Genomic DNA, 26,533 nt, shown 5'->3' with positions numbered 1-26,533 from the left:
CGATGGGCAGAAAGGACAACAAAGAAGAGAGAGGAATGGAAATGTAAGAAGGGAAGAGTGGGAACTCAAAGATTGTTAGGTCAAAAAGATCCAATAAATGAAACCGGCTCATTGAGGTTGTAGAAAAAACAGATGGCAGGACGAATGTAATAGGAAAGAGGGATTCCATTTATGGCAAACAGGAATTTATTTGCATATTTTAACGTCAAATCCAATTGATCTTGGGTTCTATTCTTGCTTGATGATCTTGGAAAGCATTTAATAGTATGTAAACAGGGATGTGATTCTAATCTGGAATTTTGGATTTTCCAACAAAACTTTTATTTTGTAAGTGATTCCCACTCATAGGCTGTACGTACCTTGATAACCCTGCTTTTAGTTTAAAACTAAGTCATCAACAGTTTCATCCCATTATCCCATACAGTATGCTGTTGAAACAAAAGATGCAAATGGACTACACGTGCTCATGTTCTTGACAGCTCACACACTGTTGTTCCCCCCAGAAAACCTGGCTGAGCTTTGTATCTTTTGACAGACTCTGTGGTCCGCCCTCTGACAGCATCAAGGCTTCGGCGAACACCAGGTTTATACTCAACATGCTCTTATTTCCAGAGCTGACATTTTCACTTCTAACACTATATTAATACCAATCTCGACAATGGTAGAGTCAAAAAATAAGTACTGGCATGGCCATTGCCATGACAACTGCCATTCCACATTTATAAAATGTTATAATTTCCCATGTGTTCCTTCTTTCTTAAAGCCTGTTGCCTGTGCAAATAGGCAATAAACCACAGGTATCACATGCTGACTCACCTTCCTACCAGCCACTTGCACATTGTGAGTCATTGCATCTGGACCACAGGTTCAACAATAAGAAAAGAAAGTAAGAGCTTGTGCAGCATATTTGAGAAAGCAAATCGTGGCTGGGATAGTGTGTAACTACTGTAATCATTTCAATTTTGCATAAAGATGGACATTCGTTTTGTATAGGGAGCTGAACGCCTAGTGGGATAAAAAGGACCGGAGAAGCGATAGATAGGAGGTCAAGCTGCTGTTAATGTTTGACTGTTAACACAACAAAGTAGAGGAACATATAGGTCTGAAGACCAGAAGAAGAATCACTTAGACATTTAGTGTTGGAGATAACAAAAAGGTCAGGTGACTAAAGGGCTGCTTTGATGAAAGTAACTTCAGCTGAAGTAAATGGCAAACTTCTTAAGTACGCATTTAGTCGCAAACTACTTTTAGGTTCTGTCATTTAACATTACAAATTTGATTAGCATTAAAAAAGTGTGGGCAATGGGGAGGGAGGACACAGATTTCTGCCAAAGTTACACGGGCCAAATGAAATTACGGATCTTGTGATGTCATAATAGTAGGTTGTAACGGTACTTCCCTCTCAAACCTCACTCATTATCTCACTCTGGGAAGCATTAACTGGCAAGACCAATCACGTCCTGCTCTACCACCATGTCTGTCGGGGGACAGGAAATTCATCTGGCACCCACTCAGCATCCTTTGCTTGCTTCTTATGAAGTCCACCAAGGTCGTCAGCCGGTCATGACGAAGGATCGTGTGGATGATGATGAGGATGCTATTCTCTCTTCTGTCCATGCCTCGTGGCGAGGAAGATCCATCGGCATGACGACCAAGCTCTTCCTGGGCTGATCTGCATGAGGATGTGATGTCAGTCTTTGGCGAGAGTTTGACTTTGACTTTTTATTTTATTGTCCCCGAGGGGAAATTCTTTTTCACCAGTATACAGTTTTAAGGGCAGCGCGCCGACAGAGGGTGAACACAGGGAGATACATGTGGGACAACAGGACATACAGTGACAGGACATACAGTGCATATGGTTATGGGGGGACCGGGGATCGGGACTGAGGTGGATTTTTATTGAGGGCTGTAATGACTGTAGGCACCAGGCTTCTGCCGTATCGCGCCCTCCTGCACAACAGGGACCTGTACCTGCGTCCGGAGGGCATGATGGTGAGGTGGCAGTTGAGAGGGTGGGTGATGTCCAGTGCTATTGTGTGTGCGATGCGTGCGATGGCCTTTGAATTGAGTTCTGACAGGGTGGGAGTGGGGAGACCGATTAGTTTGGCGGCAATGTTTGTGACACGGGTGAGTTTGGTTCGGCATTGGTGTTGTCGCAGCAGAGCATGCGCCAAGAAAGGTCGAGGCCGAGTTTCGTCATCCATCGAGTTTGTGGTCTGTGCGAGGCTCAGGCTGCCACCGGCCTGACATGAAGCGGGTTTGCATGAAGTGGACACTTCCCTCTCTTTTGGCTTCAACCACATCTTCCTCGCCTGTGGGGTGATCCAGGTGTAAGACAGGGTTGTTTTTGTGTGTAGCACGAAAAGAGGGTCAAGAGGTGAAAGTGCTTTTAAAACCGGGGGAGGGTGTACAATTTGCATTTTTTACATGCAAATTTGTGAAATTGACAGGTTTTTTTTTTCAGTGAGTGATTGGTAACATGAAGAAAATGGACACGTGAGAGATGTGAATTGACTCAAACCCTTGTCCAACCCTGTTGAAAAAATGTCTCCCGAAGTGAATACATCTTCAGTACGAGCGTCAGTGTGCTGAGTTGAGCACTACAAGCTGCTGGGAAATCTTGTTTGTTACCCTTTGCTCTCTCACACTGACCCCGTTGTGCTTCCTCCCTTTGTGTCATCTGCTTTTTGAGACCTGTCGTGGTGAAATCTCCCCTGCTTCTTTCACAAGATCCCCTCCCTACTTCCCCCTTCTCCTCCGTCCAGTCATCCACGATTTACACAAAGCATTGAAATGTAAACCCATCGCCATTTCTCTGCATGCAACATTGATGGGACCCTTAACAACAGTGCTTCCCTATGACTATACAGTGTACCACTACAATACTGGAAGTTCAGATAAACACATTCCAATGATGATATATGTCCATGTGTTCATCCATGCATTCTATTTCCAAATAGTTACTATCAAGTTAAAACAGTACATCACAAAATTTAAACTCAAATTTATTTGATAAAACAGAAGGTTTAGTTTTGCAGGTTCTCACTGGACTATAATGGTCTATATTTCGCTGTATCTGCTCTTTGGCAAACTGATGCACCTGGCTCCGACATCCAGCAAAAATAGAAGTCTTGTAGAGGGCTACCAACTGTCGGGGGTGATTGCTAAATCCCACCAGATGTATGTTCGGTCGGTCTCTGCTCCAAGTCTGAAAGTTGGTGTGGTAGCTGGTGAGGTGCCATGGAGTTCACTTCCTGAACACTTCTGTTGTGCCCTTGAGGTCTGCACTGAACTTTTCAGGCTCTCTTTTTTGCGCAGCCCTTCACTGTGACATCTGCCCATTAATGCATGTCAATTGGACCCTTTTTGCATGCACTTGTATCAATTTAAACTTTCTTTGTCCCTGAAGGGCGATTTTGTTTTGTGGCAAGGCAGAAAAAAACTGGGGGAAAAAAGGCAAGTACTTCCAAAAAGCCAACATGGCAAAATGCAAGAGGCACTGAATATAGCAGCCTTCGAGAAACAACCGAGGTCCTTGACTGAGGCTCTTAGCAGCTTTCATTTAAATAAGTGCTGAGTCAACGTGAAATATAAACAGGTCACTTTTAAATATCACAGGTATTTCAGCCAGAGTGTGGAAATAATTTCCCCTTGTGGGATTAATAATCTTTTCAAGCCTGTTACTGTTACCTTTCTTTTGAATCCTGCTGCGTTGCGGATTTAAATCATTGTTTCAATAAGTTATGATGGAAAATGAATCTGCTACCTTCCTAACACATTGCTGGCCACAATGCCCATCCCTCCCACAGAGCCAAAGGGACCTGGTCCAAATTAAAAATACATGTATATATACATTGCTTGGGCATGGGGACATACAGATATATGTGCTATAGTGACTCAAGCCTCCTCCACACCTACCTTTCCACAGTCTGACATGGTCATTCACATACCCAAATACACAGAAATAGTGCAGTGGTAGCACACGCCTCATGAAATGGTTTGGATTGCTGCTCTGTAATACACTTTTGACTGTTACAGTGTGTTTTAAAGAAGACACATTATACCGTGTTTCACCTTTTCAAACAGTCCCCCTGCGATCTACAGTAAATGAAACATCTGTGCTGTGTTTTGGTCCATAGAGCAAAAACGCATACTAGGGGAGGGGAGGGTTTTTTTTTCTTCTTTTTACCAGAATCCAATTTGTGATGTCACAAACTGAGTAAATTTGAAACGGAGCATTTTTCTCTGTGTGGTAAAGGCTGGTTCACACGGCAGGATTTTAAAATTGGCGGCCGATTTCCCAAACTTGAGAGACCACACACATGGCGATAAATAATCAGAGGTTTTACAGTTTTGGTCGTACAGTGTGTGGTGAGCGGCCACACGGCAACAGCATCACACCACACACCAACCGATTTCACTCGCGAACGTCCCCCGATCAGACGGGAAATCTCGCAAAACCTCTCGAGATCAAACGTGATTCCAGAGTCAACAAACGGACGATGAGGATGTAATAGGGATTGTTTGTGCTGTGTTTTTATCTGAAAAACACGCTTTTAAAAAGAGGAGTCGGTCAAAGGAGCGGAGACAACGGGAGCATGAACTGTACTTTCTACATGTTGATATGGAGGTGAGTAGTTGACCGGTGATTTCGCTACAACGTCACCTCGCTTTCTGATTGGCTATGCGTCACATTCAACAGGCTCGTGCGCGTTTTCTCCTCGGGGGACACCACACATGATGAGAGATCGGGCCAAAACAATCCAACATGTTGAATATCCCCGATTTGAGATCAGAGCGGTCCCGACATTCTTCCGACCGGACGAGAACGGTCTGAACACACCACACACGGCAGGATGATCTTATAAGATTATCTTATGATGATCGGGGCGTCCATAAGATTATCGGAAGGGGAGAATCGGGGCCAAAATCGGCGTAATTATCCTGCCGTGTGAACCAGGCTTTAGACTTCTACAGACCACAAACAAAAGAACCGGTTAGATTTATTTGACATTTTGTGGGTCAATAGACACTCAGGTTACCCAAATAAATGTTATACCCAATACCCAAAAACACTGTCAAAGTGGATTTTTCATTTCCCCTATGAGGAAAAATGAATAACACTGTTCCTCTTTTGTGTTTGCTTCTCAAAGTTCATTCTCTCAAAGAGGTGAGAATGACAGTAAACAACAAAGATGTGGACAGAAAACATGCATGTGCAGTCATTATGTGTTTCTCCACGCACACAAACTTTCCTTTAACAGCTGCTGCTCAGCATCTCAACTGACAGCCAGGTGGGAGCGAGTTGTAACCTCTCAAACTCCTGTTTATTTTTCATGTAGAAGAGAGCACCAAGCGGAGCAGCTACAGGAGGAAGATGAAGAACGCATTAGTCGTCTTCTAATTAGCAAGACTTGGCGCTATGAAACAAGAGGCTTTGAACGCCTGAGAAACAAATCAAATCTGCCCTATAAACCCCCCTTTCTGTTTCATTCACAAAGCATCATACATAATTATTAAAACATAAAAGCACAAATTGGAATTATATCACCTGTGACAAACTGTAGCTAACTCAGCGCTTTACTTCTACACAACAGTTGGGTGCTTACTTGAGCAGCTGGGTATTTTTTTTTAGTGGAAGATGTAGCCTACTTGGAAGAGCTGAATAAATGCATCAAATCAAGTTTTTTCAGAGCCCCAATGGCTTTTCCTCATTATTATCAAAATAACAACTGGGAAAAAAAAACATCCATTCTGTATCTATTTAAAGGTCTATAAATGCTCCTTGTGCAGAATGTTGTCAACAGAGTTTGCATTACAAGTGTCTGGGCCCGATCAGACAGTGTAAAGTGCATTGTCTAAAGAGCGTGACGTACAATATGGCGACAATCTGGGTGCAGAGCCAAGTGCAGAATGCTAAAATGATAGATTATGAGGCCAAAGCAGCAGGCCTTCCCCACCAGTAATAACAAAGATTTTGCAAGACCTGAGAGGTCAGAAGCTGCCAGGAAATTTGGCTAGTCACTAAGATTTATAAATAACGACGTCCAGTAATACGATGCGAGTGGACAGAGAGAGAGGGAGAGATAGATAGGTTGTTGACGATGATCTATCTATCATTCTGTTCCTAAGACAGCAGAAAGCTATCACACCGATAACCACCACAAACCTGTGGTCTATATGTGTTCCCATTAGAATCCATTGTTCAGTTTTTGGGTTCCTTATGTGAGTGAAATAGCAAGTTAATGAGATATTTTTTTTTTGTTTTTACTCTTTTTGTGTGTTCGCCAGTCCTGTAATTTACGTGCAGTATTTCTCTCCGATCTTATGGCCCTATTATTCAGAAAGTAAGAGCTGGCCTCACATACTGTGCAGACTCACAATAACCTCATTCTACACTTGTTACCAAGCTACAACCTCCAGAGCTAGAAGTGAATTAAAACTACAGTTCCTCCAGAGGCTGGTTCCATAAGCCAGTCAATCCCTGTTAGTCCTCACATCCAACTACAAAGGAGAATCAAATATTTCAAAGCCTTGTGCATTTTTGGGACGTTGGCGGCTTTCGTGAATGATGAATGACGGATGAATATGTCTGTGCTTTAGCTTACTTAGTAATTTCTAGTATTAAATTGTAAAACATGTGTAAAATGTAAAACCTTCTGCTGTCTGCTTACTGTACTTTTCGTTTGCTATTAGTGTGTGATTGATTTATGTGTTGCAGCCTTTGCATAGGAGTCACAAAAGTAATTGGCTTCTCCCCTCAGAGATGATAGTCGGATAAAACCAATACAAGAATGGTCATTTGATGCTACCTGGAACATGATGTGAAATTACACCTCTCCACAGCACACTAGTTCTTACCTTCATTAGTCTAATAAATTAACAACTCTGGTTAGAAACCACTGGCATGGGAAACACAATTGGTCAATATCTCATCCGCCAGCTCATGAATGAGCCTAAAGCACAGACTGTACAGCGTTGATAAGTGGCTGTTTTCGGAACCCTCAAGTCCAACCTGCCATTCCAAATACCCAGTGGTCACTTTTGACTCCAGAAAAACCAGCATGGCTCAGGATTCACTCGCTGCTACCTCCTCCCACACAGGCTTTACCTCAGGGAGCTCTTGTTAGATTTCTGCTAGAGCCACCACTTGAGCCAAAAACTCCATCCACCCTCTCTCTCTGTTTCTGCCATCCCTGCACTGTAGGGATAGTGTCAAGAATTGACATGGAATTAAAAAATAAGAAACACAGAATATCTTACTTTATTGACTGAATTTCCCTCTGTGTGTTCAGCTTCCCAATAACACCTCAAGGTGAGCCCTCTTTTATCTTTTATTGTATGTTTTTTGAAGGCCTGTGACATCAGGCTGTAATCAGAGTGCAGTGTGTTGTTGACTGGAGAGCCAAGATAGCAGGAACTTCAAATATCTTGATCTGGCACAAGGATGTACAATCATGAGAAAACCTTTAAGAAACATTTCTTCTCATAAAGTTCAGTGAATTGTCTGCAATATAGGCAGCAGTATGCAATATGCTCTTGGCTGTTACTTTATGTTTGAACGACAATGATTTCCATGAAATGCAGCCGTTTAGCCTCAGTCTAAAAATTCAAATGAAGATGAATGAAAACGACAAAGAAGGTTGCTGAAGAAGAAGAAGCAATCCCGTGACAGTTTGAATTGAGAGAAAGGAGAAATAACAAAAAGAGAGAAGGGAAGGACACAGGTTCAAAGCAGGTTTAAGACATACAGTGAGTGTCATTGAAAGTTTAATAGTCCATGTAATGATGTGTCTACATTATTTGTCTCTAGCACTACATACACTGCAGGGTACTAGAACACTGTACATATAGTACATTCAAACAATGTCATATGTCAATGTCAATGTCAAACAGAAGGGACTGTGTCAATCTTTGTCATCTGGTTCTAGCTACCCTAAAGGGATTCATGTAATGGTGGTTGCCCCTAATTCTGCTGTATTTCAACAGAAGAGCATTCTGCTATCCATAGCTGCAAACCTTTTTGAATATAATTAATCAAATACAGCATTTTTCGTGCTGAGAAAGAAGCACAAAGCCACAAGCGCTGAACAATATCTCATATTTGCAGTCATCTACGGAGCCCCTGAAGTCCCAAAAAGTAAAAAAAAAAACAAAAAGAAAAAAAGAAAAGAAAAAAAAAAAAAAAAACGAAAGGAAAAACAAAAAAAAACAGTCACATGTCAGGTCAGATCTTTTCAAACATAATTGCTTGTAATGAGTGTTTCAGGTTGCAATTCTAAAGCAATCCCACTGAAAACATCTTTTGGCTAACCTCACATGTTGAACAATATTCCCTCCATTTCCTCCAAATGAGCATTTACAGGAGTTTGAAGGCATACATCCAAATGTCAACATCAGTTATCTGTCAGCTGTGCTTGTTTGTTTTTGACGGTTATAAGAAGCATTCAGAGTTTACTGCTGCTTTAAGGAATGATGGGTTCATTAAAGCTCCACTGATTTATCGGCCAGCCGATACATCCAGTGACTATCGGTATCAGAGTGTCAAGTCACTTTGACTTTCCAGTTGAGTGACCATCTTGTCTTCATTAGATATCTTTTCAACAAGTCTTTGATAACTGTATTTAAGAGATCAACACAATAAATGTGTATATCTATATCCAGCTCTACATATCAACCATGGATCTAAGAAATATATCGGCCAATGAATCGGTATCATATTTTTTTTCGGTTTCGGACCCAAAAATTCCTTATTGGTTGGGCTCATATGGTGAGAGAGTACTTCATTTGCAACCATGTAATCATTTTGATTTCTGTCCATCCTTGCTGAGGAATTTATCCTGGGGATTTTTCCTTTAAATAATGAATAGAATGCATAAAACTGTTCAGTTTGATAGCTTGATAATTGAGTACATTTGCTGTTTAAACAACCTGACTGAAATACAAATATGTAGTCAAACAACAGTCTGGGCATGTTTGTTTGTCAGAGTTGTCGGATGCTGACTGGCATGTTTGTCTCTGTTCGACACAGGTCAGTCAAGCCCAAGTTATGATCCTCCCTGTGGGAAAACGAAAGCACTCAACATCTAACACAGCTCAGCTCAAATAAAGCCCTGCACTGACCTCCTCACTTGATGGGTGCTGCCGTCACAATCATCTGAAGACTCAGCCAGGAGACAGAAATGAATCTGAACGGGCGGGGAAAAAAAACGAGCAGAAGCAATAGAAAACAAGTTATAAATTATGCGTTTTATGGAGGTATTGTTATCAACAGTATGAGGCAGCTTTCATAAACAAAGGATTTTTTATTCATTTCATATCCACAGTGCAGCATCGCCAGCTTTATCACACACACACGCACGCACACACACACGCACACACACACACACACACACACACACACACACACACACACACACACACACACACACACTCAAACATCTATCAGTGTTTAAAATAGAAATGGACTCTTTGTAACTCCTCAGATGATTTTTTTCCTGTTTTGTATTAATTTAGCTCAGCAAGTGAGTTGCTTCAATTTAGAAGCACTAACATCCATCCATCCATTTCTTCCGTTTATCAGAGGTCGGGTTGCTGTTGCAGCAAGCGCAGTAGGTCAATCCAGACTTCCCATTCCCCAGTAACGTTTTCCACCTTCTCCTGGGGGATTCCCGGCCAGACGACATATATAATCCCTTCAGTGAACTCTAGGTCCACCCTGGGGTCTCCTCCCAGTTCGGTGTGCCCAGCAAATCTCAAAAGGGAGGCTCCAGGAGGCAACCTTAATCAGATGCGCCAAACCACATTAACTGACTCCTTTCAATGCAAATGAGTAAAAGGAGTGGCAGCTCTACGGCTTTATCAGTCTCTGTGCACACACACAACTCCTCTACACTTTCTGTTGTGTCCAGTTTGTCTGAGCTACATTTTGCTTTGGAAGTCCCCAAAAGTCACTGCAACTTTTGTTTTTATTTTAAGATCACTTTTTACTGTGATTGGTTTTACCTGGTATCATGTTTTCTTCAAGTCAAATGATCTGCATTTAAAGGAGGCTTGGTAATAACAAATTGTCAAGACAATCAAAGCCAACAATATTAAATATTAAAAGTCAGGGCACAGGTTTTATTCAGAGGCTTCTTCAATAAATAATTGCTTTATCTTAAAAATTATTAATGGGATGGCAAAATATACTTCAAAGATGGATCATGCTTTGGCAACCTGTCCAAGTTTGGTTTAAAAATGGGAAAAGATGTAAATGGGCTTCCTGATTAAGGAGACAAGAAGATTAAACATTAACGAAAAATAATTTTATTTTTCTGTGTTGAAATAAGACTTTGCTGTTCATTAAATAATAATGAACTTTTCTTGTTTATCTGTCACTTCTCCATTAAGGCATTGAATCAAGAAAAGGAGGCGTCAGCTTACCTATACACTGTTTAGGGAAACCTAAACAGTGTAGTGAAACCAGATTACACAGCACTCCAATATAGGGGAAATAGCGTATTACTACAGCAATATCCTGCAACATTGCTGCCAAAATATGGGACAAAAATTTAAAAAATTTAAATTTAAAAAGAGAAAATGCAGCATTCAACCATTTAACAAATACACAAGGAAAGCACACACACAGACACACACACACACTAAATAATGTCCCTTCATTCTCTCTCTCATTGCTTTCATGTTAAACGCAAACATGCACACACAATATGCACACAGCATGTTAACATTCCAGGTGGCACCAGGAGCTTTTGTCGTACTAAAGGCAGTGCAGATTGGCATTCTGTAAGCTGTTAGTGTCGGCAGTAGAAACCAAACCAAGGAGGTCTGACTCGTCTGCACGACACTGACGCTTGCGTTTGAGCACATAAAACCACCGACACAAACACATGCGCTGATGCAGATGCATACAAATGTATACTTAAAACCCAAGCGATCTCAAGTGCAGGAGCTCAGTGTTAGGAAAAAATTCATCATTTAGCCACAACTAATTGAACAAAGGTCTAATGGAAGTTTTTGTAGATGAATCTGCTATTGATCTAAATGAATTGCTTACACTGCAAATAGCAAAGTAAGAATAACAGTACCACATTCACACACCCTCACACACACATGTACACATCAGTTAATTATATATCCTGTGTGTCATTGCTAACCACTCTGTCTTTATCGTTATAGAGTCACTTAGGCTTAGGCCAGCGGGGTCGGCAGCTATTTTAGCTTACACAGCAGCATGGTGGCCTAACTCTGATAGAGGTTGTACACGCAGCCGCATAGACATGGCTTCACAGTGCACACTCTTACACCCAACCATATGAGGGTTAAGACATTGGAATTGCAGTTTTCAAATTGATGTGGGCCTCAAATGCTCTATTTTCCTGCTCAAAGCCATTCTTACCCAATCACCTCAAAAACAGCCAACGCAGCATTGAAGGGATGAGAGCAACATTCACTGGAGGTGCTGGAAAAGTAGGTAGCTTATCCAGGAGAAGGACTAAGCTGAATGTATTTGGTGACAATTGCAAACTTGTGCCTTAATGGAAAGCAGAAGAGAGACATTAAATACAGGAAGAGTAAAAGTGAATAGCATGTAGCAGCATTAAAGGGTCTGCATTTGTCAAGATAGAGGGTGAACAAATGTCATTTTTTTGAAAAGGTAACATTCTGTTTGATTGGCATTTTTCTTGGATAAAACTTGCGAATGAAACTTGTATGGGACATTTTCTTTTACTGGTTGTTCAGCATCGACACAGTATTAACATTGTAGTTGTACTGGTTACAGACATCAGGTATATTTGAAAGGCACTGATTTGTACATTTGTTACTATTTGATTAAAGGTCAAACTGAAACTTTGATTACAACAAGTGACACTAAGGCCCTGTGCCCACCTAACTTTTTTTTCTGAGCGCTAGGAGAGAGTTTGCATACAGTTTGCCACCTACAGATCGTGTCTTGGACCTGCATCCTCTTTGCTCCGTGTCTGATCGGGAAATAAATCTGTTTTGAAACAGATTGTTGCCATAGAGAAAGGACGGGCATGCAGTGCTTTTCTTTGGCTGGAAAAAAAAAAAACGCTTTGTGGACACACAGTTTAAAGCTAGTTGTCTGGAACACAGCGAAACTTCTGAATCCAATTGGTCAAAAGGCTACAATGGATTCCAGGTTTCGTTTGCTATAGCTTGGATCTAACTGTCAGACAGTATATTGTAGTAGTTGTGAAGATAATTTTGTTGTATGCTGCTGTGTGATGCTGTGGACATCAAATAACACATAATTTCAAATGAGTAATTCATGTTTCAGCTGCTATCTTTGATTGCTTGTTAGCCTTCCTTGTTCAGTTGGTCTCTTTTTTTCCCTTTTATCTGACCATCGTTTGAACAATTTGGCTTTACGTTTACAGCACCTACACGTACCATGGTTCTGTAATAGCTTATCAGCAGTTGTGCTGCCTTCATACCAGCAGGTGATTGTTTAATGAGAAAAGATCCACGGCACTTATGGAGCTGATCTAGCAAATCAAATTCACATATCTCCCTGATTCACGCTTATGTCTTTGATCTGTCTTATATATTCATAAAACCTAATAAACTGTTTGTTCCTCATCTGTTTACAGTGTATACAGGATATCAAATTATTTTTTCTTGGGTAATTGACTCACAAGATATAGGGACGCATAATGTACAAAGAATCTGTTCTGATAAATACAAGAAAATATCAAGAACATTTCCTTTAACTGCACTCAAAATGTCAAATAAAGGCCTTTTTGATACTGAGATGTATTATGAGATATATCCGGGTCAGTCTAAATGTAGATCAATGATTTTAAGCTTACGAATTGCCAATGGCGTGAGGATATTATAAAAGAGCCACTTTTTACTGCAACTTTAATTCTGTGAGGATCCACTCGTTTAAAACACCAGTTTCTGTTTCTTAGTGCACACATTGCTTTCAATAAGCTGTCGTGTCTGCACTGTGCTGGATTCTCCACCGGAGAAAGAAATCAGCCGTTCTTCATTATGAGACACATTTGGTGTCTTTAAGAAATACTTTTGTTTGGAAAAAATGCAAAACTGAATGGTATAACATTGAAAGTTGCACTCCCCCACACAACCTGTACCTCTTCAAAATGTTGTACGCGATGCTTTTATTCACTTTAATGATGCCAGCCTTAGGTGTTATGATTATTAAGCTAACTGCTGAGGGATCTTTGGGTCTGTCTGAGATGGTTAGGAAAGTGATGTTTCTATTTCTAGAAATGTATTGTATTTCCAGGAATGTTGACAAGCAACAAGAATGAGGCCTGTGCAATGTGGATGCTCCAGGTAAGGTGTGTGTGTGTGTGTGTGTGTGTGTGTGTGTGTGTGTGTGTGTGTGTGTGTGTGTGTGTGTGTGTGTGTGTGTGTGTGTGTGTGTGTGTGTGTGTGTGTGTGTGTGTGTGTGTGTGTGTGTGTGTGTGTGTGTGTGTGTGTGTGTGTGTGTGTGTGTGTGTGTGTGTGTGTGTGTGTGTGTGTGTGTGTGTGTGTGTGTGTGTGTGTGTGTGTGTGTGTGTGTTTGAAAGGGAAAGCTAATGCAGCATGTACGTATACAGTATATTGGACCAGGGTTGGTGTGACCTCCCAGTGGTTACAGTAATTCCCCCCAATTAGATTACTTCTGATGCGTCCCTGCCACCCCCACACAGGTGATGTGCTTGGAGGGGGACAGCTCTTTTATTTCGGTGTATTGTGAAGCCCAGATTTGAAAATGTGTGATATCAGTTCCACCATCCATAATGTCGTGTTTTCTCTGGAGCAGGTATAGCAGGAGCAGGTTGTCCAGATAAACACAATCCGCACATCTCACACTGTTTTAACTCTAGTGTCATGTTTTTTTCTCGAGCTATATGCACGAAAATGCTTTTGAAGTACAAAATAATCCGTCCTCATTTACTATTTAGCTTCTTTTTGATGATTCTGTAAGCCACTGAAAAAGTTGTTGTTAATGGTTCTCTAAATAAATATTGGAGAGCCAAATTGATTCTCTGATTTTATCATCACTGTAACTGTATTTAGACTTGAATTACTGATGCTAAGTTCAACTTCAAAAATGACGCTTTGCCTAAGGCAAAATACACATTTGCTTTTATATTCACATTTTGAAATAGCAGTTGTAAATGCCATCATTTGTTCATACTTTAACCATTAGGGCTTACATTTCCTGTGGCGATGTCTGATATTTAACAGTTAATCAAGGTCATATCCAACCAAGGCTAAACCACTGATTCAATAGTGAACGACAAAAAAAGAAAAAAACTCTTTGAATCCTGGGGACTGACAGAGAGAACCCCTTACTTTGTGAAGGCATTGTTACGGCTGAGAGGTTTCATTTCATGCGTGATAAGCGAGTAAGGGGATGGGCTTTCCTGCCTATTTGTATGGCCCATGGCTGGAATACCACCATCTTCACTGGCTGAGGTGGGCAGGTGTGCAAGAGAAGGACTAATGTTTGGATTGTGAGTTTGGTCAAGAAACTGTTTAGTGCTGCCTGTTTTACTTTTGTAATTGCCATTTACAGTGTAACCTGTTATCGTCACGTTTGTGTTATAGTCATGAACTGTCATCCAACAACGGAGGAGAACACGTTGGAACCAAGCATAGTGAGCTGGTAGATAGAGCGACGCATTGCAGTGCTGAAATGAGGCTGCAACAGGTAAGGTCTGTCTCCATTACCTTAGTTGGCGGTCGCAAGCCATTAAGCCACTGGTGGCAGACTTCCTGGAAGCCTTAGACCCGGATAATCCCAGGGTTGTGTTTGTCGGGACAGTACAGACGAATTGTGCCATCTTGTGGTGGCGGCCATTACTGCGGTGGTATGACAGAGTCATACTGCTTCTGCCCATGCAGCAACAGCAGCTTAATGTTTGGATTAAAAAAAAAACGTCAGACAGCTGCTGATGACTGTAATTTACATGAGGAGATCTTAATATCATTTGATTGTACGTAGTAGACATCTTTTACAGCAACGGTCTGATTTAATAAAAGAGAAATACTGTAATTTCCTGAGTGGAGCTGTTGATTTGAACCTCCACAGAAATTTACAGTGACTATGACTCCAGTGACCAATCAGCTTCATTTATGTACCACTTTTTATACATCCAAAATTATATACAAAAGGCTGAACATTAAAAGCAATGCAGTGGGAGACCCGTATTAAACAAGGTGTATTTACACAAAATATAAAAATATACACACACACACACACACACACACACCCACGAAGATATACCTGGTAGTATGGAGATATGGCACTGAGGACTAAGGTGAGAGAAAGGCCACATTTGGGGGCCGTCTGGCAGCGGCACAGTTTATAGCCACAGGGAACGCTGACCAGGAAGTGGGTAGGCAAGCCAAAGAGCGAGAGGGAGAGGAGACGGACACTGCCTGCCTTTATGGAGTTCCCCAATGAGGAGCGAGGCTAACGAGGGCCCCGCTGAAAGAGATTCACGTGTTTTCATGAGGGATAATCCTGCTACATAACACAAAGTCAAGTTGGCTGTTATAAAGTATGTTTGTCTTTTTAGGGCAAAGAAAGTATTTTATTTAGTTTGGAAAGTCTGTTGGGTCTCTATAAGTTTATCTCTAACTAAAACACTTTTGGCCAAATGACGGAGTGGGGAGCGCTGCCACTTTCCCCCCCACCCAAAAAGCCAAGGCTAACAGAAGCCCTTTTGAGACTGCTATTTTCGTAAATGTGCCATAACTAAGCCCAGCCGTCATCACCTCTTTATACATTCATATTGATTCTGCGACGGCTTAATATCGGCGTCCCCGTCTGTAAATTCACATTGCAATTTAAGCCTGTCTCCCTTTTTCTTGGACGTAATCCCAGAATGTAATAGTGAAAGGGCTAACGCTAAAAGTGGGAGTCGTGGGAGTGCGTGGTAAGGTAAAAAGCAAAAGCTGCAGGCAGATAAGATAATTAAGGTAATTACAAAACCATAGGAGAAGTAGATTTTGCTGAAATATACACTTTTTCTTTTTTTCGTTTATTTCGTGCCCAAGCGTACTGATTGGCTGGCTGTGTGTTTGCACTTGTGTACACATGCACAAGCAAGTACAATTGCTGTGATGCTTGTGCATGTTTCTGAGAGGCCAGTCCTGGTGTGGTTAGTACGAGATCATGTCCAACCAGGACTGACTTTCTCATTGTTGTTGTTCATGTATTTTTAATTTCCCATGAAGTATCGTCAGCCCTCTGTGACTGGTACTCAATAAATGGTTGCCTGTGAGAACATCAGTCCGCCTAACAAGAGTGAGAGAGCTTCTCTTACAGGCAGCTGCAATGTACACACACACAGTCTCATTAAGGAATGAAAGATTAAACATCTGCTTACAAGTCTTGTTTTAGTTTAAGTAAGAACAATTATATTTTTAACTTTTTAAATTCTAACTAACTAACTGGAAATCCAACATTAGCTCTTGAATACAATAGTTAAGGGGTTTCAGAGGTAAAGGTTGGTCTTGAATAAACCAACCTTTCCTAAGGTCAAACTTTGTTTCTGGCATGTGTTTCATCACTTTTCCATTTCATCTTGATGAAAACATTACATATTCACATTTAAAACCAAATTAATGAGGTGAGTTAAATTGGGTGATGTTGTTAATTGGCAGAAATTAAAACATGTAATCCATAACATCCTCACTTTAGTTTTTTTTTTTATTTAATTCATTGCCACTGCATCTTTTGAAACATTCCTTTATCATATTACAAACTATTTTTTCATATTACAATGGAAACCATTCAGGTTTTCACAAGGTACAGGGAGGAAGAGGGGCTTTAACAATCAGATGTTTTTCATAAATTATTCATATTTGTTTATTTACTCATTTTCTATTATTCTCTATTTGTATTTTCTGTAATATGTACCATATAAATATGTATAAAGGAGTGTTAATTAAGTAATGGAGAAGGGGTAGGTTTAAAAATAAGTGTATGCTTCATCCTACTCCTTTTCGGACATGTTGGGTTCATATTAATATTGCTGATTTAATTATTGTTGTTGATTTGTTGTTTGTTTGTTGTTCACTTTACTTTATTGTGCTACGATATAAATTTGAGAATCAGACTTTAGTTTACCTCACTGAACTATTAAACTGCAGCTTATGGTGTATAGTAAGAAAATGAGGGTTAACATCTTTTAATAGTATTCTTTTCTTCATGAAGTCCACTAGAAAAAAAAACGAGGACCATGACGTCAGCACCTTCCCATGCCACCGAGCAGTGGATCTTACTTGTAATTCGCACACAACGCGGAAGTACCGGCTCAGCCAATCACAGCAGCGTTTGCTTGTCGATTGGACACTATCAACATGGCAGCTCTCTGAGTTTTGGAGGAGGGAGGCGAACCTGCTGTAAATAAACACACATTTCCAGTTGTACACAAAGCGACGACATTCACCTGTTTATGTCCACGGCTGGTTGGACTATAGGAGGAAAATGTCAAGTGACGGAAATAAAAAACAGTTCTGGAAAAGAAACGCAGCGAAGGTTCCCGGCAGGTGAGTGACGTGTTTCCTCCTGTTGGTTAGCTTAGCACAGCTAGCCTCAGTACACCGTTGAACTCCAAAAACACAACTTTAAGGTCGAGAAACGAACTTGTGCTTATAACACATAGTTTATGACATATTTCTTGTAAACTTCCAGTGTCTGTTGTGAATTTCTATCGCAGCTGACACAGTTTAAACCTCCCTAATGTGAGCTGACCAAGAAGAGCTTTTTGCTAACATCGGCTAGCAATCACAGAGTCCTGAGTGATGTTTCAGGAGTCATTAACTGAATCTGATTAGCTGTGATCCAACTTTTACTCGTTTTCATCACATTTTATCCATTATTTCTTTAAAATTGGGGATGTGTTCGGCTAACACAAGTAGCCTGGGAGCCATTTGCCAAGTCTCTTGTTTATTTTAATGTTGTCTGTGCTTCCTCAGCATTCAGCATGTGTATGGCGCACAACATCCACCTTTCGACCCGCTACTTCATGCTAAGTAAGTAAAATGCACCTTTTACTCCCTCAAGGTAAATGCGAGAACGCTTGGATAATTGCTATAGTTTGCATTGAACTTTGTGTTTTATAGTTGTCTTCCTTCTTCCATCCTGATTCATATTGAGAGTAAAGACATCACTCAGCACTGAAACCTCCTCCAAACAGGAACCTGGAAGTGTTTGTTTTTCCATTTGACAGCTGAAAGATAATAGCCTCCTGACAGTCTTTGTTTATTTAACAAGGGTAGGGTCGATTTTGATTTTTTTTTTTCAGTGGAAATATTCAGTTTCTGTTTTAATTCCGATAATTTATGATGGAAGTCCCTTTCTTTATTCTGGTTGCCTTCTTCCTGCACCAATCCTCCTGTCCACCCACTCAGAAAAAAAAAAAACATTCTTATGCACTTTGTAAAGCAGGCGATCACAGATGTTGTAGTCCTTGATGCGCTGCTTCCAGACGCTGTTCAGTGCATGTCATCCCCGCTCTCTCCCCTCATTTCCCGTCCGCATTCATATGCAATCTCTCTTGGGCATTTACATGAACTTTTCACCTAAAGCTGTCCACTGGTGTCTGAGGACAAAGTACCAGTCACTCTGGAAAATGTTGCATTTCTAATTTTTCTTGTTTGACCTGATTTAGTTGTTAAAAGTCTGTAGAGATGCCTCTCACACACACCTACAAATGCTGCTTTGTGTACTTACTTGCATATGTTTTCCCTGTGTGACTATTTCCTGCTCCATCTACTATACCCTTTTGCCCATACTTCCTGTCATTCCTCTTCTTCTACTTGACTCTGATCTTCTTTCCTCCTCTTCTTTGTCCTGAAGCTTGATTAAAGCAGGAAACAAGCCTCCTCCGGTTACACCAAACAAGCCCAAGAAGGCTACCACCTTCCAGGAGTTCGAGAGCATCACAAGTGATGCATGGGATGTTGGGGACGACGATGACGAGTTGCTGGCCATGGCTGCACAGAACCTTAATATCGAGGTGGTCATGGAGACAGCCAATAAGGTGAGCAACAAGATACCGTGGCTCGTGGCAAAACGTTGGAGCTCATCAGTTTTGAAATGATAGGAATTAAATGATCGATCATCCACGTGTAGAAATCTACATCCGTATGTACAAAAGGATTTTTTCTGTGGCATTATTTTGAAAAAAAAAAAAGGTTTTTAAAATGTTGAAATCACTGCTTTCCTTTTCAGATATTTTAATGCAAAAGGATGTTTCCTGTTATTGATTATAGTCTTTTTATTTAAATGTAGAAACCTAAGGACAACTACAATGTTCAACTACAGTTTGCGTTTATCAGAGGAAAGAAGTCAACATCATTACATGTCTCATTTCGTTTATAGTTAACAGCCCCCCCCCCCCCCCCCTTTTTTTTTTCCATCTGAGCAGGTGATTGAGAACCACAGCAAGCAACAGGAGAGACAAAGGCTGGATGACACATCCGAGCTGGAACAGAGAGAAGAGGACACTCAGGAAGAGGTGGCCGAAGAGGAGGAGGAGGAGGAAGAGGAGGTAGAGAATGAGGAGGAGGAGGAGGATGAAGAGGATGAGGAGAACAGGACGGGAGAAGGATACGTAACAAGTCCAGAGGTGTCATTCGCCTCCCAGAGCAGCCCTTACACTGACAGCCGCCTGGTGAAGTCCCACAGCGAAGCTCCAATAGGGTCACCGAAAGGTTAGTGAACACGAAACACAAAAAGAAGCTCTGGCTCAGCTTGCTTTGAGCATGCCTTTGTCGTGAAATATTCAGAAGAGAAGCAGTTAAACCTGGTGTAGGGCCATTAGAGAGAGCTGTCTTAAATTGAAGGTGGCCCTAACCAATGGTCCGACACATGTCCATTAGTTTTAGTGTTAGTTCAGGTTGTTTTCATGGTCTGAGCACCAACAAGGTTTCTAGTGGAAACGGAAAAAACAATTTTCAGTTAAATTGTAAATAAAGGTTACATTCTACAAGTTAAAGGACCATACTTGATTTAATCCATCACATTTGGTTGGAAACACCTTCGACTAATCAATGGCAGTGATCATTTTTAGTGGTGATTCCAGCCACATTCTTTGCTCCTTATTGACCCGGTAGTTTCTCCCGCCGGTGTTTTTTTTTTCCCCCCGCAATCAGTTGGAGTGAGCTGATGAGAGAACGCAGCAGGATATTCTCTGGAGAATTCCTCTCGAGCCAATGGGAGAGGGCGTTGTGACTGGAGTCAATGCATCGACTGTATTCATGCACAAAAAAAAAGAAGAAATCCCAGAAAAGGCAGCTGTGTAACTCGCTCCGCTGTCTTCAGGTTGAGAAAAGAAAAGAATGTCGTTCAGCTGGTTTATCCTGCAGCCAGATGCATCAGCCAAACACTCACGTTTGGTTCTTGCATTGAAACATTTGCCGGAAAAGTCAACTTTCAACATTATCAAAGGGATTTTGGTTGCCAAATTTGACCCAATGAACCAGTTTTCATTCTGATTGTTTTTCTTTGACCTGGGCTGAAGCCACTTTGTGCGGTTGACAAATATTCCTTAAATCATGAAAACCCATATCCTGAACATTTTAGGACAATAAACTACACTAGTATCAACTAGCCCCCTTATTCTGCCCCTGAATATTCCACAGCTGTTATTCACACTCACAGCTCGGGTTGCATCACTTTCAACATTGGCGAACGATGTGGCATCAACCGATATCAGTAGATGGTGTTGATTTGTTGTTCCATATAAATTTAATGCAGACTAATCTAGTACACTTAACCAGTGTTTTGGAGGACTTTTATTTTTGGGCAGAGGACGCCAGCTCACCGTTCTGCATGTTGAAGAAGTCAGTGTTATGTCCGGTCGAATGATAATGATTTGTAGTTTACACATGAAGCTCACCCTGAAAATGTGAGTAGATTTCCTGGAGTTTCATGCTTTGTGGAAAACACCATTAATTCCACATTTCTCATCTTGTCAGAGAAGACGACGTGTAATGGCAAACATCTCTGAACACACTGTGATGACCTGTGTGTGTGTGTGTGTGTGTGTGTGTGTGTGTGTGTGTGTGTGTGTGTGTGTGTGTGTGTGTGTGTGTGTGTGTGTGTGTGTGTGTGTGTGTGTGTGTGTGTGTGTGTGTGTGTGTGTGTGTGTGTGTGTGTGTGTGTGTGTGTGTGTGTGTGTGTGTGTGTGTGTGTGTGTGTGTGTGTTGAAGGTGGAAAGGCTGTTTGCGGTTTTGATCGTCACGTTTGTTGAGAAGATAGTATCAGCATTGTCAATAGCACTCAACGTGAATGATGTCATAATTCCAGACAACGCCTCCTCCTGACGTGGTGCCAAAAATGTCATAAAGGGCAGGCAGGAAAAGTCTGCGTGAAAACAGGAAGACCATATTTGGCCGTTTGCATTCACACTTACAAGTACAGAAAGCACAGCCTGACGCTAGCGTCTTGTTTACATGTTTTACTTTCCACCAACCTCTTCTTGTGTTTGATTTACTAACTTGTATCAGATGCAGTACACCAGGAATGACAAGTAAAAAATTACAATCCTCCTTTATGTTCCTTATAGCTCCTAGTAGTTAGTTTAAGTACCATGAAACCGCATGTGAAAAAAAGAAAATCTTCAAAATGTGAAGACCCAAATGTCTTCAAATAGTCATGAGGTCATGTGTGAAAGCAGCTCAAAGAATGCAGCGTATCCAGAAGATTCTGTGTAGCATCGTCTCACAGCCTTGCATTGGTAGTGGGAGTGTTGTTTATTTTTATTTATATGCAACCCTTTGCCTTGTCCTAACTCTCTGCACTCCCACCAGACGCAGCAGGTGAGCACGCAGCCCTCCACAGACAACGCTCGCTGCCCCACCGGCCGCCAGTTATCCCGCTTGTTGCTCGCATGGCCGACCAGAACACATCGGGGACGCCGGCCATGACAGAGAGGGAAGCATCCCGTCTGGATAAGTTCAAACAGTTGTTGGCCGGGCCCAACACAGATCTGGGTAAGAGAGAGTTTCCAATTATGTGTGTGTGTGTGCTCTTTTTTGCCCAGTGAAACTTTTTTTTTTTTTTTTTTTTTTTTTTTTACCCCCTTGGGCCCTTCCTTACTTGTGCCTCTCCCTTTTAGTTAAACGTCTCTGTCTGCCAGCTGTGCTGTACTTTTAACGATGCTGTGAGTTGGAGAGTCATCCGGCCATCTGGTCATGTAGATTACAAGGGGGGGAAATATCACCAAAAACAAAAGCAAAAATGACAGGCCTTTGTTCAGACCAAACGACAGGTCTTTATTGTTGATCCAACACACACACACACACACACACACACACACACTTTAATTGACTGTGTGTCCTCTAACTTCACTTCATTGAGGTGGTCATCGGGTGAGTTGACGAGCGGAGCATGTCTACACATTATATACATTTAATAGTAGAGGAACGAACCCCCTTAAAAAGGCTGCAGTTTTTTAGATAAAATATTTTGATTCAGCCGTCCGTCTCATAACATATTTAAGAGAAAAATATGCTTGTGCTTTGTTCTACCTTTAGGGCCCCAAGTTCCTCTACTATAGGTCCTTTACTTCTGCACGACAGTCATCCTGACTAGGACGTATTCACACATTCTCCATGATAGCAGCATGCGTCGGGGGTCGACCCCGTGGAGTCAAATCTGGAACGATTCATTCAAAAGAGCTTCAGTTGAGAATCTCACAGTCGGACAGAAGGATCATTCTATTCCAGCCGCACCGTCTCGGGCTGTTCCCCAAATAAATAAGGACTTTAAGTATGAATATGAACTTGTAATGCAATACTGAAAAAAAAAATTATTGTCTGAAACAGTATAGAGTCTCTTCATGTTCAGAAGGTAATTGGCGACAAGAAACGTCAGTCATTGTGGTGTGTAATTGGCGGCGGAGAAATCCAGCAGGACAGCTCCTTTCAACTCACGCTCTTTTTTTTTTTTTGCTCTCGTAGGCTCGGAACTGTGAATGGAAGGTTGTAATTGTCCAAATGAGCTGTCAATCAAACAGTCAGAAAGAAAATACCAGTAGAAGACAGCGGTGGATAGCAGTCCGTGGATCTTTCTGGGAATGATTGTCTTTGGAAGGAATCGTTTCGCTGATCTCGGTCACGGGGTTAGAATATTTTGATCAGGAGAGAACGGTACATCATGATATGGTTTCTCCGTCGGTGGTCTGACAGATGCGTGGATTGTGGCTTCAGCACATGAACTCGCCCGAGTCCATGACGTGTCACATTTGAACAGAGCCGACTGTTTCTGTTCCGACTCCGAGGGACTGGTTCATTGTAAACACTGAGATGGTAGCAACTTGGATAAGAAATTGATTTCCTTTTTAGAGGTGAAAGTGCTTCACCTCTGTATGTGATCCCTTTAAAAGCATATGGAGCAAAACAAAGTGGCTCTCAAGTGGTAAGCCAGCACTGCTTGCCGCTCCCTTGGGCTGAGGGTGTACTGAATATCAGCTTGTGTCTTCAGATGTCACCCCCCATTAGGACCTGACATCTCACCCCCGCGGTCTAAATTTAGTTTAGTCTCTCTTGAATCTATGATTAGATACCCCAAATTGGGCGAGCCACACTCCTTGCTGTAGGCAGCATGAAAGATGGACTTCATTCATGGGACATGATGAAGTGAAAGATTTGTGTGTTATTGGGTGCTGAGGGCTGATATTGGGGCAGAACAGATCAAACGGACGTTTGAGGATTTAAGGGCGTCGGGCAGGAATAAGTATCCTACAAAGTTCACTGCTCTGGATGATGAAAGTTTCTTTGTCGTAATACTGATAGCATCGCCCACTGTGACGTCGCTCTGGAGTCAACTGGTTTGATCGTTGGCTTTAAAACAAGTACAAACAATATACCTTAGATTAAGTTTAGTACTCAGAGAGAGAGAGATCGATCAAGATCTTGTGTATGGACATTCTTCATATGAATAAGGTGCTGACTGTATTCAGGTGTGTGTGTGTGTGTGTGTGTGTGTGTGTGTGTGTGACTCTGAAAACACACACTTATTCTCATGCTGGTTCTCTTGTCGATGCGAGGCGTGCGCTCCCTGCCATCTGGGCCTCCCCGAGCAGTGCTGTGTATAATCCAGGGGGAAGTGTATTTTTACAAGAGTCCCATTCGTTTATGAGCCACCTGCTCACTGTCGCCACCACGGTGTCCTTCGGATGAGTCAAACTTTGAAGAGTTCTCATAGGAGTCGGTGTGTCGAGGATGATACAGATGTGTAATCCTGATTGTATTCTTTCTCTGACCTGAATAACCAAAGAGCTTCATTATTGTCATATTGAAGAAAAAGATGCGATTTGTGATGATTGTCCCATGACGGCGATGTGAGAACTGCTGTCTTGCTTTTTGGAATTGGCGAGGCAGCTCATGTCGCTAAAATAGAATTGACCCCCCCCCCCCCCCAGATTTTGTGCGCGTGTTTCCAAGAACCCTTGTGGTGTTTTGCCCCAGTGGTCGCGCTCCGTTTGAATGATGACTGAATAGTGCATGGCCACGGTCCGTCTAGCGTCTTTCCTCGTGCTCCCATCAGCTCCCTGCTCAGCCAGCACTGACTGACAGCACGTCTTTTCTTCTTCTTCTTCTACTTCTTCTTCTCGGCCGTCATACAGAAGCGAGCACACGGGCAGCCGGAATGACTGACGGGCAGGTAGACAGGCAGAAATGAAGGAAGCGCAAGCCCAAAACTTTCTCATTGACCTTTCATCACACGTAACACACGCTCTCTTGAACACTCTGTGTTAATAATGTCCCCTAACTTAACTGCTAACACTGCTCGGTGGTTTGTAGCGAGAAGCTAACCCCTGATTTCCACCAGATGCGTCTTCAGTCCGTCTTTGCATTTCTGTTGCTGAATGGAATGAAATAGTTCAGAGATGACAATTTGCTCCTCTGCTTCAAATTAATATGAGCATGAGAATAAAAAGGGCTCCCGGTCTCAACCTACACCTGTTAGATCATGTGACCAAAATATTAAAAAAAAGAACACAATAAGAAGAACTTGCCCAGAAAGGGTCAGTGGACTAGCGTTAAAAAACTCTGGAAAAAACGGTCTTGCTCTCGGTTAGTGTGGTCTTGACGACACAGAATACAAATGCATTGATACTAGTGTAGTTTATTTCCAAGTATAGATTAAACATTTCCCCCAAACAGTCATTTAAATGTGTGAAGTTGAACGAATGTAAATCTGTAAATCTTCTCGGAGAATGTGTCTGGTATAATTCTGATGGGCCTTTTTCTCGACTTGAAGACACCTGAAGAAGGAAAACCAGTGTATAAATATTCAATGACTTATCACTGCCATGCATCGGTGGCAAAGCTAGTGCTGTGTCAATGTAAATGGGATTAGTAAATCCTGATGTAGACTGAATGTAGAATCCTCTGCTGTCAGTGTGTCTGAACGGGTGACATGTAGTGTAAAAGTGCAAAAACTTTCTGCACTGTAAATTATAGCAGAATTAGCCTCTAGCATTTGGTAAAGAGTGTAAATATAGTGCTTGATGTTTCCTTGGTGAATCTCAAATTGGACCTTCTCTTTGTGTTTGTTTCAGAGGAGCTACGGAAACTCAGCTGGTCGGGAATCCCAAGGCAGGTCCGGCCGATAACGTGGAAGCTGCTTTCAGTAAGTTTCCCGTGTTTCAAACACCGCAGCACACACGCCGCACTGGGCCCTCCAAAACGTTCCCCTACACAAACTCGCACTCAACCGACCAAAGGCCGTCTTACAGTCTGCTTTGGTTTTTGTGATTTCAAACTTCAGTTGGGAAAATGAATGGCGAGGCAAAGATAATGTATTCATGGGACACGCAGTTTGTTTACTCATTAAGCCATTGTACAGCTTTTAGTCTGCAGAGAGAAGACTGTCTCTTTGAACGGCGTGACTCTCCCATTAATTACTGCACAGTAGCTAATGTGCTGCCGAAAAGATGTCATTAAGTGTGCGTGTTTGTGTGTATGTGTTTGGATGTGTTTAGTATTTACGTGTGCTTTTGATACGCTACTGAAGTGAGGGCTCAAATTGCTGTATGAAGTTGTAGAGCACTGGCTGCAGTGTAAGGTAGAGGTTAGATTCGTGTGTGTGTGTGTGTGTGTGTGTGTGTGTGTGTGTGTGTGTGTGTGTGTGTGTGTGTGTGTGTGTGTGTGTGTGTGTGTGTGTGTGTGTGTGTGTGTGTGTGTGTGTGTGTGTGTGTGTGTGTGTGTGTGTGTGTGTGTGTGTGTGTGTGTGTGTGTGTGTCCGTGTGTGTGTCCGTGTGTGTGTGTTTATCCGTGTGTGTGTGGGGCGATCGCATGTCGCATGTTTACCTGCAGTTTGTGGAGGCAAAAGATTAGCTTAAGTGCATCCTCCTTAAATCAGCCAATATGTCACTTTCCCATTTTAAATAGAGCTTTCAAATGTTCGCTTGCACAAGAACTCCAATCAGACAGAAAGGCGTCTCGTCCGTGTCAACAGTGTGGTCCGATTACCTGTTTACTGCAGCGTGAAGCTTTGGCAGCTGGCTGAGCTCTTAAAAAGAAGTTA

General features: G+C 41.9%; 2 protein-coding genes across 3 annotated transcripts in view; both read left to right on the top strand.

Annotated features, from left to right (window-relative positions):
• The window catches only part of LOC306817815 (L-threonine ammonia-lyase-like), a 310,968-nt gene that overhangs the window by 132,401 nt on the left and 152,034 nt on the right, over positions 1-26,533 (top strand). The window lies entirely within an intron of this gene.
• tbc1d22a (TBC1 domain family, member 22a) overlaps positions 17,292-26,533 on the top strand; it is a 40,388-nt gene continuing 31,146 nt past the window's right edge. The window contains exons 1-6 of one of the 2 annotated variants that reach the window (XM_079335002.1): positions 17,293-17,538; positions 17,968-18,024; positions 18,851-19,034; positions 19,422-19,707; positions 21,808-21,990; positions 25,566-25,636. In XM_079335002.1, coding sequence (XP_079191128.1) covers positions 17,477-17,538; positions 17,968-18,024; positions 18,851-19,034; positions 19,422-19,707; positions 21,808-21,990; positions 25,566-25,636 — 843 coding nt within the window. In that variant the 5' untranslated portion in view covers positions 17,293-17,476. Of the gene's footprint in view, positions 17,539-17,967; positions 18,025-18,850; positions 19,035-19,421; positions 19,708-21,807; positions 21,991-25,565; positions 25,637-26,533 lie in introns of both variants that reach the window. The other variant, XM_079335003.1, reaches the window with a different exon arrangement.

The sequence above is a fragment of the Symphodus melops genome (genome assembly GCF_947650265.1).
Source record: "Symphodus melops genome assembly, chromosome: 22".
Taxonomy (NCBI): domain Eukaryota; kingdom Metazoa; phylum Chordata; class Actinopteri; order Labriformes; family Labridae; genus Symphodus; species Symphodus melops.
This window is presented reverse-complemented; position numbering and strand designations above follow the sequence as displayed.